At 45.7% G+C, this 14375-nt stretch overlaps 1 protein-coding gene across 4 annotated transcripts in view; it reads left to right on the forward strand.

The window, feature by feature from the left end:
• Nucleotides 1-14375, forward strand: part of LOC112245177 (phosphatidylinositol phosphatase PTPRQ-like) — a 46521-nt gene that overhangs the window by 16101 nt on the left and 16045 nt on the right. For all 4 annotated transcript variants that reach the window (XR_006083604.1, XM_042323204.1, XM_042323205.1 and 1 more), the window contains 7 exons: nucleotides 5806-6337; nucleotides 10482-10643; nucleotides 10734-10913; nucleotides 13272-13379; nucleotides 13485-13766; nucleotides 13958-14066; nucleotides 14152-14324. Coding sequence is in view for 3 of the 4 variants with exons in the window: in XM_042323204.1 (XP_042179138.1) it covers nucleotides 5806-6337; nucleotides 10482-10643; nucleotides 10734-10913; nucleotides 13272-13379; nucleotides 13485-13766; nucleotides 13958-14066; nucleotides 14152-14324 (1546 nt within the window). In the remaining variant the exon portion in view is untranslated. The remainder of the gene's footprint in view (nucleotides 1-5805; nucleotides 6338-10481; nucleotides 10644-10733; nucleotides 10914-13271; nucleotides 13380-13484; nucleotides 13767-13957; nucleotides 14067-14151; nucleotides 14325-14375) is intronic.

Consider the following 14375-nt stretch of genomic DNA (forward strand, 5'->3'; position numbering starts at 1 on the left):
GCCTTGTTAATGTGTTTGAGCCAATCAGATGTGTTGTGACAAGGTAGGGTGGTTTACAGAAGATAGCCCTATTTGGTAAAAGACCAAGTCCATATTATGGCAAGAACAGCTCAAATAAGCAAAGAAAATGACAGTCCACCATTACTTTTAAGACATGAAGGTCAGTCAATATGGAAGATTTCATGAACTTTCTTCAAGGGCAATCTTAAAAACCATCAAGCGCTATGATGAAACTGGCTCTCATGAGGACCGCCACAGGAAAGGAAGACCTGGAGTTACCTCTGCTGCAGAGGGTGGACCATTTCAGATCGTCAGTGATATGTATGCCGAGGAACTTGAAGCTTTCCACCTGCTCCACTTCGATCCCATCCGATCAGCTCCTTTGTTTTGTCGACATTGAGTGAGAGGTTATTTTCCTGGCACCACACTCCCAGGGCCCTAACCTCCTCTCTGTAGGCTGTCTCGTAATTGTTGTGAATCAGGCCTACTACTGTTGTGTCATCTGAAAAATTGATGATTGAGTTGGAGGTGTGCGTGAAATCAAATCAAACTTTATTTGCCACATGCGCCATACACACAACAAGTGTAGACTTTACCGTGAAATGCTTACTTACAAGCCCTTAACCAACAGTCCAGTTCAAGAAGAAGAAAATATTTACCAAGTAGGTTAATAATAAAAAGTAACACAATAAGAAAAACAATAACGAGGCTATATACAGGGGGCACCGGTACCGAGTCAGTGAAGAGGTACAGGCTAGTTGAGGTAATCTGTACATGTAGGTGGGGGCGAAGTGGTTATTCATAGGTAACAAACAAACAGTGAGTAGCAGCAGTGTACAAAAGGGAGGGGAGGGGGAGGTTAGTCAAAGTAAATTGTTGATTGATTTTTATGAATTCTTCAGCAGTCTAATGGCTTGGGGGTAGAAGCTGTTGAGCAGCCTCTTGGTACTAGACTTGGCGCTCCGGTACTGGTTGCCATGCAGTAGCAGAGAAAACAGTCTGGGTGACGCGAGTCTGGGTGACGCGAGTCTCTGACAATTTTATGGGCTTCCCTCTGACACCACCTGTTATATAGGTCCTGGATGGCAGGACACTTGGCCCCAGTGATGTACTGGGCCGTTCGCACTACCCTCTGTAGCGCCTTACGGTCAGATGCCAAGCATTTGCCATACCAGGCGGTGATGCTCTAAGATGGTGCAGCTGTAGAACCTTTTGAGGATCTGGGGACCCATGCCAAATCTTTTCAGTCTCCTGAGGGGGAGAAGGTTTTGTCGTGCCCTCTTCACGACTGTCTTGGTATGTTTGGACCATGATAGTTTGTTGGTGAAGGAAGGAACTTGAAGGTCTCGACCCGCAAGTCTCGACCCGCTCCACTACTGCCCCGTTGATGTTAATGGGGCCTGTGCGGGCCGCCTTTTACTGTAGTCCATGATCAGCTCCTTTATCTTGCTCACATTGAGGGAGAGGTTGTTGTCCTGGCACCACACTGCCAGATCTCTGACCTCCTCCCTATAGGCCATCTCATCGTTGTCGATGATCAGGCCTACCACTGTTGTGTCGTCAGCAAACTTCATGATGGTGTTGGAGCTGTGTTTGGCCACGCAGTCGTGGATGAACAGGGAGTACAGGAGGGGGTTGAGCACGCAGCCTTGTGGGGCCCCTGTGTTGAGGATCAGTGAAGTGGAGTTGTTGTTTCATGCCTTCACCACCTTGGGGTCGGCCCGTCAACAAGTCCAGGACCCAGTTGCACAGGGCGAGGTTCAGACCCAGGGCTCCAAGCTTAATGATGAGCTTGGATGGTACTATAGTGTTGAATGTTGATCTATAGAAAATGAACAGCATTCTTATATAGGTATTCCTCTTGTCCAGATGGGATAGGGCAGTGTGCAGTGCAATGACGATTGCATCGTCTGTGGATCTATTGCGGCGGTAAGCAAATCGAGGTGGGTCTAGGGAGTCCAGTAAGGTACGGGTGATACGGTCCTTAACTATCCTTTCAAAGCATTTCATGATGACAGAAGTGAGTGCTATAGTCATTTAGTTCAGTTACCTTTGCTTTCTTGGGTACAGGAACAGTGGCGGACATCTTGAAGCAAGTGGGGACAGCAGACTGGGATAGGAACAGATTGAATATGTCCTAAACACTCCAGCCAGATGGTCTGTGTATGCTCTGAGGACTTGGCTAGGGATGCCATCTGGGCCGGAAGGCGTCAGTGTCCGCGACGTGGCTTGCCACATGCGTCTCGTGTCTGAGCCGTGGAATTGCGTCTCCGCTTTGTCTCTATACTGACGTTTTGCCTGTTTGATTGCCTTACAGAGGGAATAACTACACTGTTTGTATTCTGCCATATTCCCAGTCACCTTGCCATGGTTAAATACGGTGGTTCGCGCTTTCAGTTTTGCTCAAATGCTGCCATCGAGCCACGGTTTCTGGTTATGGTAGGTTTTAATAGTCACAGTGGGCATAACATGATCAACTCAGTCACCATATCCGTGTATTCGTCAATGTTATTCTCAGAGGCTACCCGGGAAACATATCCCAGTCCGCATGATCAAAACAATCTTGAAGCGTCGATTCCGATTGGTCAGACCAGCGTTGAATAGTCCATAGCATGGCTACTTCCTGTTTGAGTTTCTGCCTATTTGGATTTGCCAAAGGGAGGGCGGGGGAGGGCCTTGCAGGCATCCTGGTCGTTGGAGTAGCAGTGGTTGAGTGTTTTAGCAGCGCGAGTAGTACAGTCAATGTGTTGATAGAACTTCTGTAGCTTTTTCCTCAAATTTGCTTTGTTAAAATCCCCAGTTACAATAAATGCAGCCTCAGGATATGTGGTTTCCAGTTTGCATAAATCCAGTGAAGTTCTTTGAGGGCTGTCGTGGTATCGGCTTGAGGGGGAATATACACGGCTGCGACTATAACCGAAGAGAATTCTCGTGAGGTAATACAGTCTGCATTTCATTGTGAGGCATTGTAGGTCGGGTGAACAAAATGACTTGAGTTTCTGTACGTTATCACAATCACAGCATGAGTGATTAATCATGAAACATACACCTCTGCCTTTCTTCTTCCCGGAGAGTTCTTTATTCATGTCTGCACAATATACTGAGACCTCAGCTGGCTGTATGGACAAAAACAGTATATCCTGAGAGAGCCATGTTTCCGTGTAACAATCCCTTATGTCTCTCCGGAAGGAGATTCTCGCCCTGAGCTCGTCTATTTTATTATCCAGAGTCTGAACATTAGCGAGTAATATACTCGGAAGTGGTGGATGCGTGCCTCCTGAGTCAGACTAGAAGTCCACTCCGAATACCTCTGCTCCGCCAGCGGTGTTTTGGATAAGCCTCTGGAATCAGTTCAATTGCCCTGGGAGGTACGAACAAAGGATCAAATTCTGAAAAGTCATATTCCCGGTCGTAATGCTGGTGAGTTACCGCCGCTCTTATATCCAAAAGTTATTTCCGGCTGTACAGTGCCTTGCGAAAGTATTCGGCCCCCTTGAACTTTGCGACCTTTTGACACATTTCAGGCTTCAAACATAAAGATATAAAACTGTATTTTTTTGTGAAGAATCAACAACAAGTGGGACACAATCATGAAGTGGAACGACATTTATTGGATATTTCAAACTTTTTTAACAAATCAAAAACTGAAAAATTGGCCGTGCAAAATTATTCAGCCCCTTTACTTTCAGTGCAGCAAACTCTCTCCAGAAGTTCAGTGAGGATCTCTGAATGATCCAATGTTGACCTAAATGACTAATGATGATAAATACAATCCACCTGTGTGTAATCAAGTCTCCGTATAAATGCACCTGCACTGTGATAGTCTCAGAGGTCCGTTAAATGCGCAGAGAGCATCATGAAGAACAAGGAACACACCAGGCAGGTCCGAGATACTGTTGTGAAGAAGTTTAAAGCCGGATTTGGATACAAAAATACTTCCCAAGCTTTAAACATCCCAAGGAGCACTGTACAAGCGATAATATTGAAATGGAAGGAGTATCAGACCACTGCAAATCTACCAAGACCTGGCCGTCCCTCTAAACTTTCAGCTCATACAAGGAGAAGACTGATCAGAGATGCAGCCAAGAGGCCCATGATCACTCTGGATGAACTGCAGAGATCTACAGCTGAGGTGGGAGACTCTGTCCATAGGACAACAATCAGTCGTATATTGCACAAATCTGGCCTTTATGGAAGAGTGGCAAGAAGAAAGCCATTTCTTAAAGATATCCATAAAAAGTGTTGTTTAAAGTTTGCCACAAGCCACCTGGGAGACACACCAAACATGTGGAAGAAGGTGCTCTGGTCAGATGAAACCAAAATGGAACTTTTGGCAACAATGCAAAACGTTATGTTTGGCGTAAAAGCAACACAGCTCATCACCCTGAACACACCATCCCCACTGTCAAACATGGTGGTGGCAGCATCATGGTTTGGGCCTGCTTTTCTTCAGCAGGGACAGGGAAGATGGTTAAAATTGATGGGAAGATGGATGGAGCCAAATACAGGACCATTCTGGAAGAAAACCTGATGGAGTCTGCAAAAGATCTGAGACTGGGACGGAGATTTGTCTTCCAACAAGACAATGATCCAAAACATAAAGCAAAATCTACAATGGAATGGTTAAAAAATAAACATATCCAGGTGTTAGAAGGGCCAAGTCAAAGTCCAGACCTGAATCCAATCGAGAATCTGTGGAAAGAACTGAAAACTGCTGTTCACAAATGCTCTCCATCCAACCTCACTGAGCTCGAGCTGTTTTGCAAGGAGGAATGGGAAAAATGTCAGTCTCTCGATGTGCAAAACTGATAGAGACATACCCCAAGCGACTTACAGCTGTAATCGCAGCAAAAGGTGGCGCTACAAAGTATTAACTTAAGGGGGCTGAATAATTTTGCACGCCCAATTTTTCAGTTTTTGATTTGTTAAAAAAGTTTGAAATATCCAATAAATGTCGTTCCACTTCATGATTGTGTCCCACTTGTTGTTGATTCTTCACAAAAAAATACAGTTTTATATCTTTATGTTTGAAGCCTGAAATGTGTCAAAAGGTCGCAAAGTTCAAGGGGGCCGAATACTTTCGCAAGGCACTGTATGTAATAACACAAAACATTTCCTGGGCTAATAATGTAAGAAATAACACGCAAAAAAATTAAATATTACAAAGTTGCTTAGGAGCTAGAAGCAGAGCTGCCCTATCTGTCGGCAACCGTAAGAGCTATTTTACCAAGAAGGAGAATGATGGAGTGCTCCATCAGATGACTTGGCCTCCACAATCACCCAACAAGACTGTTAGAAAAGCATTCCAGGTGAAGCTGGTTGAGAGAATGCCAAGCGTGTGCAAAGCTGTCATCAAGGCAAATGGTGGCTACTATGATGAATCTGAAATATAAAATATATTTTGATTTGTTTAACAGTTTTTTGGTTCCTACATGATTCCATATGTGTTATTTCATAGTTTTGATGTCTTCGATGTCTTCACTATTATTCTACAATGTAGAAAATAGTAAAAATAAAGAAAGATCCTTGAGTGAGAAGGTGTGTCCAAACTTTTGACTGGTACTGTATATATTTATTTAAATTTAGGAACTCAGGCGATACCCCTGACCCCCGAGCAACTGCGGCCCCTCATGATGGGTTCAAAGTTGCCCATACCTGGTTTAGGGTTTGGGTTAGAATTAGGGTTAGGGGTTAGGACCTAGGTGTTAGGGTTAGGGTTTAAAGTAATGCTTAGGGGTAGGTTTTGAAGCAAAACAAACGATTGTGTGTGTGTGTTTGTGCCTGATGTTTTCCTCTTATCTTCAGAACCTAAATGACACTGATCTCCATGGTGATGGAACGTTAGTGCCAGGTATCCCTGGTAACTCTCTGCGGCGTAAGAGATCAGCTGACCTCAGCCTGACCACCTCTCCGCTTGCATTCACGGTCACCCTGTCCGACCACACAGTCGTTACTGGCATGACCGTGACCACAACCAGCCGCACACACAGCACTTCAACCCCCCCTGACCCTAATCCTAACCTTGACCACAACAATTACACTGTCCCCACAGTCACTGAGAGCCCCAGTCTGACCAGTATGGGCCCTGGGACTGACCAGACCTCTGACTTTCCAGATTCCTCCCCTATGACCTTTGATGCTGTAACTTCAGGGACTTCTGTCCTCTCCCTGACCTCTTCAACCCCGGCCACACCCCTCCCCTGGCTCACTGCCAACTCACATCCCGGCCAGCTCACCTCTGGCCAGCCACGCCTCTCCACCCGTTCTGCACCTGCAGTCACTGGACACCTCCAGACACTCCCCTCCACCAGGGCTGAAGCCTCCAGCACCCCGGGAGGTACTGCACTCACCTCTAACCTATAACCATTTCATCTTTTAACCTCTAAACCCTTTTAAAGGTGCAATATGCAGAAATGGCTCTGCCCTTTCCTGGTTGCTAAAATTCTAATATTTCTCCTAATTTCAGTTAACATGACCAAACAAGCACTCAAAGTGTAGAGAATCATTGTACAATCTATACCACTGTAAAATATATTTGAAATAACCAGAAATCTAGTATTTACAGTTGTTTGAAGCTGGTGTACAAAACCGAACGTAAGACGCAAACGCGAAACTTAAGAACGGGAAGCATAGAAATATCACGCATAGAACAGATCCAACGCGTCTTAGACTTGCTTTCAATACCAATGACAGATCTATAACTAACATTACTATGTGAATTTAGTTGGGTCGCCGGAAAAGTTACATATTGCAGCTTTAACACTATACATATCTACCTCCATCACTCCAGTATCCCTGCACATTGTAAATATGGTACTGGAACTAACTAACCCTATATATAAATCAAATCAAAGTTTATTTGTCATGTGCGGCGAATACAACAGGTGTGGATCTTACAGTGAAATGCTTACTTACAGGCTCTAACCAATAGTGCAAAAAAGGTATTAGGGGAACAATAGGTAAGTAAAGAAATAAAACAACAGTAAAAAGACATGCCAAATACAGTAGCGAGGCTATAAAATTAGCGAGGCTACATACAGACACCGGTTAGTCAGGCTGATTGAGGTAGTATGTACATGTAGATATGGTTAAAGTGACTATGCATATATGATGAACAGAGAGTAGCAGTAGGGTAAAAGAGGGGTTGGCGGGTGGTGGGACACAATACAGATAGCCCGGTTAGCCAATGTGCGCGAGCAATGGTTGGTCGGCCCAATTGAGGTACTATGTACATCAATGTATAGTTAAAGTGACTATACATATATGATAAACAGAGAGTAGCAACAGCGTAAAAGAGGGGTTGGGGGAGGCACACAATGCAAATAGTCCGGGTAGCCATTTGATTACCTGTTCAGGATCTTATGGCTTGGGGGTAAAATCTGTTGAGAAGCCTTTTGTCCTAGACTTGGCACTCCGGTACCGCTTGTCATGTGGTAGTAGAGAGAACAGTCTTTGACTGAGGTGGCTGGGGTCTTTGACTATTTTTAGGGCCTTCCTCTGACACCGCCTGGTGTAGAGGTCCAGGGTGGCAGGCAGCTTAGCCCCAGTGAAGTACTGGGCCTTACGCACTACCCTCTGTAGTGCCTTGCGGTCAGAGGCCGAGCAATTGCTGTACCAGGCAGTGATGCTCTCGATGTTGCAGCTGTAGAACCTTTTGAGGATCTCAGCACCCATGCCATTTTTTTGTTTTGTTTCCTGAGGTGGAATAGCCTTTGTCGTGCCCTCTTCACGACTGTCTTGGTGTGTTTGGACCATTCTAATTTGTTGTTGATGTGGACACCGAGGAACTTGAAGATCTCAACCTGCTCCACTACAGCCCCTGTAGTCCACAATCATCTCCTTAGTCTTGGTTACGCTGAGGGATAGGTTGTTATTCTGGCACCACCCGGCCAGGTCTCTGACCTCCTCCCTATAGGCTGTCTCGTCGTTGTCGGTGATCAGGCCTACCACTGTTGTGTCGTCTGCAAACTTAATGATGGTGTTGGAGTTGTGCCAGGCCATGCAGTCGTGGGTGAACAGGGAGTACAAGAGGGGACTGAGCACGTACCCCTTGGGAGCTCCAGTTTTGAGAATCATCGTGGCAGATGTGTTGCTATCTACCCTCACCACCTGGGGGCGGCCCGTCAGGAAGTCCAGGATCCAGTTGCAGAGGGAGGTGTTTAGTCTCAGGATCCTTAGCTTAGTGATAAGCTTTGTTCTCAGTTAGTGCTCAGTCCCCTCCTGTACTCCCTGTTCACCCACAACGCTGTTAAACGCTGAGCTGTAGTCAATGAATAGCATTCTCACATAAGTGTTCCTTTTGTCCAGGTGGGAAAGGGCAGTGTGGAATGCAATAGAGATTGCATCATCTATAGATCTGTTTGAGCGGTATGCAAATTGGAGTGGGTCTAGGGTTTCTGGGATAATGGTGTTAATGTGAGCCATTACCTACCTTTCAAAGCACTTCATGGCTACGGACGTGAGTGCTACCGGTCTGTAGTAATTTAGGCAGGTTGCCTTTGTGTTCTTGGGCACAGGGACTATGGTGGTCTGCTTGAAACATGTTGGTATTACAGACTCAATCAGGGACATGTTGAAAATGTCAGTGAAGACACCTGCCAGTTGGTCAGCACATGCCCGGAGCACACGTCCTGGTTATCCGTCTGGCCCCGAAGCCTTGAGTATGTTGACCTGTTTAAAGGTCCTACTCACGTCGGCTACGGAACAGCTGATGCTGTCTCAGTGTTGCTTGCCTCGAAGCGAGCATAGAAGTGATTTAGCTCGTCTGGTAGGCTCGTGTCACTGGGCAGCTCGTGGATGTGCTTCACTTTGTAGTCTGCAATAGTTTGCAAGCCCTGCTACATAAGACAAGCATCAAAGCCGGTGTAGTATGATTCAATCTTAGCTCTGTATTAACGCTTTGCCTGTTTGATGGTTCGTCACAGGGCATAGCAGGATTTCTTGTAAGCTTCCGGGTTAAAGTCCCGCACCTTGAAAGCGGCAGCTCTACCCTTTAGCTCAGTGCGAATGTTGCCTGTAATCCATGGCTTCTGGTTGGGGTATGTACATACGGTCACTGTGGGGACATCGTCCTCGATGCACTTATTGATGAAGCCAGTGACTGATGTGGTGTACTCCTCAATGCCATCGGAAGAATCCCGGAACATGTTCAAGTCTGTGATAGCAAAACAGTCCTGTAGTTTAGCATCTGCTTCATCTGACCACTTTTTTAATAGACCGAGTCACTGGTGCTTCCTGCTTTAATTTTAGCTTGTAAGCAGGAATCAGGAGGATAGAGTTGTGGTCAGATTTACCAAATGGAAGGCGAGGGAGAGCTTTTTCTACTCTGTCAGTGGAGTACAGGTGATCTAGAATTCTTTTCCCTCTGGTTGCACATTTAACACGTTGATAGAAATTTGTTAGTACTGATTTAAGTTTCCCTTCATTAATGTCTCTGTCCACTTGGAGCGCTGCCTCTAGGTGAGTGGTTTCCTGTTTGCTTATTTCCTTATACAGCTGACTGAGTGCGGTCTCAGTGCCAGCATCTGTCTGTGGTGGTAAATAAACAGCCATGAAAAGTATAGCTGAAAACTCTCTAGGCAGGTGGTGTGGACTGCAATTTATCACAATATACTCTACTTCAGGCGAGCAAAATCTAGAGACTTTTTCGTGCACCAGCTGTTATTTACAAATATGCACAGACCACCCCCCCCCTCATCTTACCGGAGAGCGCGCTGTTCTATCTTGCCGGTGCAGCATATATCCCGCTAGCTGAATATCCATGTCGTCATTCAGCCACGATTCCGTGAAACATCGGATATTACAGTTTTTGATGTCCCGTTGGTAGGATATTCGTGATCGTACCTCATCTAGTTTATTGTCCAATGATTGCACGTTGGAGAAGTATTGACGGTAACGGCAGCTTTCCCACTCGCCTTCTCCGGGACCTGACCAGACATCTGGCTCTTTGTCCTCTGTACCTGCGTCGCTTACTCTTGCAAATAACGGGGATGTCGGCCCTGTGGGGTGTTTGGAGAATGTCTTGTGCTTCCGCCTTGTTGTAGAAAAAATCTTTGTCTAATCCGTGGTAAGTGATCGCTGTCCTGATATCCAGAAGCTCTTTTTTGCCGTAAGATACAGTTGCAGAAACATTATGTACAAAATAAGTTACAAATAACGTGAAAAAAACACATAATAGCACAATTGGTTGGGCGCCTGTAAAATTGCTGCCATTTTTTGTAACTTTTTGTATGCTTGCTTACTTACTTGTGTTCTCTTATTTTTATTTCTCGTATTTTCTTTGTTCTACCTTATGATACTTTTAGTATTACATTACTATTGATTCCTGCATTGTTGGGTTTAGAGCAAGAAATGCATTTCACTGTACCTGTGCATGTGACATTACAACTAGAAACTTGATTGAAGACTATAGAGTTGATGAGTAGAGTGAGGTGTGTTACCATGCACTACAGTCTGTCCTCTATACTGTGTGTGTGTTCCAGGACTGTATGTGAGAGAGGAGGTGATAGACATGAAGTCTGAGGAGCTGTCTTACCTTGTCTCTGGTCTTAGTCCCTTCACTGAATACACCTTCACTGTTACCGCGGCTACCGCTATTGGAGAGGGTCCTGCCTCACACGTCTCTGAGAAGACCCGCGAGCAGGGTACACATAGAGACTGTATATACATTGTTTTTTAATAGTGTCATTGTTGTTTATTATTGTTCTTATTGTTGTGTGTTGTTGTTGTCATAGTTCCTAGCTCAGTGGTGGCTGTGTCCTATCAGAACGTTAGCTCCACTTCCATCCTGGTCAGCTGGACTCCGCCCCTCTACCCCAACGGACGAATCACACATTACACCGTTTACGGACTCAACCTGCACAGCAACCAGGCCCTGCAGAGAGTTACAAACAACACCAGCATACTGCTCACAGGTAACTCACACACATGCTGTATGTACACATATACACACATGGTACAGGCCTGGTACAAGCCTCTGAAGTTGTATTGGTGTTAAGTTGCTTGCTGTGTGTTTCAGGGCTGGGGAAGTATACAGATTATAAGCTGCTTGCTGTGTGTTTCAGGGCTGGGGAAGTATACAGGTTATAAACTGCTTGCTGTGTGTTTCAGGGCTGGGGAAGTATGCAGGTTATAGGTTGCTTGCTGTGTGTTTCAGGGCTGGGGAAGTATACAGGTTATAAGATGCTTGCTGTGTGTTTCAGGGCTGGGGAAGTATACAGGTTATAAACTGCTTGCTGTGTGTTTCAGGGCTGGGGAAGTATACAGGTTATAAACTGCTTGCTGTGTGTTTCAGGGCTGGGGAAGTATGCAGGTTATAGGTTGCTTGCTGTGTGTTTCAGGGCTGGGGAAGTATACAGGTTATAAGATGCTTGCTGTGTGTTTCAGGGCTGGGGAAGTATACAGGTTATAAACTGCTTGCTGTGTGTTTCAGGGCTGGGGAAGTATACAGGTTATAAGATGCTTGCTGTGTGTTTCAGGGCTGGGGAAGTATACAGATTATAAGATGCTTGCTGTGTGTTTCAGGGCTGGGGAAGTATACAGGTTATAAACTGCTTGCTGTGTGTTTCAGGGCTGGGGAAGTATGCAGGTTATAGGTTGCTTGCTGTGTGTTTCAGGGCTGGGGAAGTATACAGGTTATAAGATGCTTGCTGTGTGTTTCAGGGCTGGGGAAGTATACAGGTTATAAACTGCTTGCTGTGTGTTTCAGGGCTGGGGAAGTATACAGGTTATAAGATGCTTGCTGTGTGTTTCAGGGCTGGGGAAGTATACAGGTTATAAACTGCTTGCTGTGTGTTTCAGGGCTGGGGAAGTATACAGATTATAAGCTGCTTGCTGTGTGTTTCAGGGCTGGGGAAGTATACAGGTTATAAAATGCTTGCTGTGTGTTTCAGGGCTGGAGAAGTATACAGGTTATAAACTGCTTGCTGTGTGTTTCAGGGCTGGGGAAGTATACAGATTATAAGATGCTTGCTGTGTGTTTCAGGGCTGGGGAAGTATACAGGTTATAAGATGCTTGCTGTGTGTTTCAGGGCTGGAGAAGTATACAGGTTATAAACTGCTTGCTGTGTGTTTCAGGGCTGGAGAAGTATACAGATTATAAACTGCTTGCTGTGTGTTTCAGGGCTGGGGAAGTATACAGGTTATAAGCTGCTTGCTGTGTGTTTCAGGGCTGGAGAAGTATACAGGTTATAAACTGCTTGCTGTGTGTTTCAGGGCTGGAGAAGTATACAGGTTATAAACTGCTTGCTGTGTGTTTCAGGGCTGGGGAAGTATGCAGGTTATAGGTTGCTTGCTGTGTGTTTCAGGGCTGGGGAAGTATACAGGTTATAAGATGCTTGCTGTGTGTTTCAGGGCTGGGGAAGTATACAGGTTATAAACTGCTTGCTGTGTGTTTCAGGGCTGGGGAAGTATACAGGTTATAAGATGCTTGCTGTGTGTTTCAGGGCTGGGGAAGTATACAGGTTATAAACTGCTTGCTGTGTGTTTCAGGGCTGGGGAAGTATACAGATTATAAGCTGCTTGCTGTGTGTTTCAGGGCTGGGGAAGTATACAGGTTATAAAATGCTTGCTGTGTGTTTCAGGGCTGGAGAAGTATACAGGTTATAAACTGCTTGCTGTGTGTTTCAGGGCTGGGGAAGTATACAGATTATAAGCTGCTTGCTGTGTGTTTCAGGGCTGGGGAAGTATACAGGTTATAAGATGCTTGCTGTGTGTTTCAGGGCTGGAGAAGTATACAGGTTATAAACTGCTTGCTGTGTGTTTCAGGGCTGGAGAAGTATACAGATTATAAACTGCTTGCTGTGTGTTTCAGGGCTGGGGAAGTATACAGGTTATAAGCTGCTTGCTGTGTGTTTCAGGGCTGGAGAAGTATACAGGTTATAAACTGCTTGCTGTGTGTTTCAGGGCTGGAGAAGTATACAGGTTATAAACTGCTTGCTGTGTGTTTCAGGGCTGGAGAAGTTTACAGATTATAAACTGCTTGCTGTGTGTTTCAGGGCTGGGGAAGTATACAGGTTATAAACTGCTTGCTGTGTGTTTCAGGGCTGGAGAAGTATACAGATTATAAACTGCTTGCTGTGTGTTTCAGGGCTGGGGAAGTATACAGGTTATAAACTGCTTGCTGTGTGTTTCAGGGCTGGAGAAGTATACAGATTATAAACTGCTTGCTGTGTGTTTCAGGGCTGGGGAAGTATACAGGTTATAAACTGCTTGCTGTGTGTTTCAGGGCTGGAGAAGTATACAGATTATAAACTGCTTGCTGTGTGTTTCAGGGCTAGAGAAGTATACAGGTTATAAGCTGCGAGTGGCTGCATCTACTGCTGTAGGAGAGAGCTCTCTGTCTGACCGAGACGATATCTTCGCTGTCACACCCGAGGATGGTACCTGGCACACACACAAACACATATATACACACCCCCACCTCTCTCAATATGTGGGTTTCATGATAGAGAGTCCAATGTTATCCCTCTCTCTCTCCCTCTCAGAACCTGACTCCCCACCCATAGGATTAACAGTGGTAGACACTTCTCCTTCCACCACCACCCTCTCTTGGTCACCCCCGGAGAGAGCCAATGGAGTGATCCAACAGTATGAGGTCCTGTACAAGAACCAATCATATGTGGCAGTGTTGAACAGCTCTGTCCCCAGAGTGACTTTGACAGGGCTGATGCCATTCTCCTACTATAACGTGTCTGTCAGAGCATACACACGCCTCGGACACGGGAACCACACCTCAGACACACTCACTATGCTGTCTGGGGAGGACGGTGAGTCTACACACACATACAGTACATACAAACACACACACACACCACTCTCCGAGTGGTTACCCACTTGTACATGCAGTGAAACAGGACAAATATAAGCACCCCCTATTTGACCTTTTATTTCACACACACACAAACTAGGCACATTCACACACTAACGCCACATGTTGAAGTGTGTGTGTACCCTCTAGTACCGGGAAGTCCTCCCTACGGCCTGTCCTATGAGTCCGTCAGTCCCAATGAGGTGAATGTGACCTGGGAACCCCCCCTAGTCCCCAATGGAGTTATCACGCACTACAGGTACATTTCTGCATGGATTCTGGATTTGTACTGTCTCATGATGAAAAGGCAGTTTAAATTACGTTTGTTTTGATTTGATTTACAGCCTTGAGCTGCGAAACTCTTCCCACTTCCTCAACCTGACCACACCCATTAGCCACGTCCAGATCACTCACCTAAGGAAGTTTGCGCAATACACTCTGGTGGTGAAGGGACACACACGAATGGGCCCTGGAAACCACAGCAGTGACCCACTCAACATCACCACACTGGAGGATGGTGAGAGCCTCTCTAACACACAAACACACCCCAGAACCACCGCAGTAAACC

This window comes from Oncorhynchus tshawytscha, linkage group LG06, assembly GCF_018296145.1.
Source record: "Oncorhynchus tshawytscha isolate Ot180627B linkage group LG06, Otsh_v2.0, whole genome shotgun sequence".
NCBI lineage: Eukaryota > Metazoa > Chordata > Actinopteri > Salmoniformes > Salmonidae > Oncorhynchus > Oncorhynchus tshawytscha.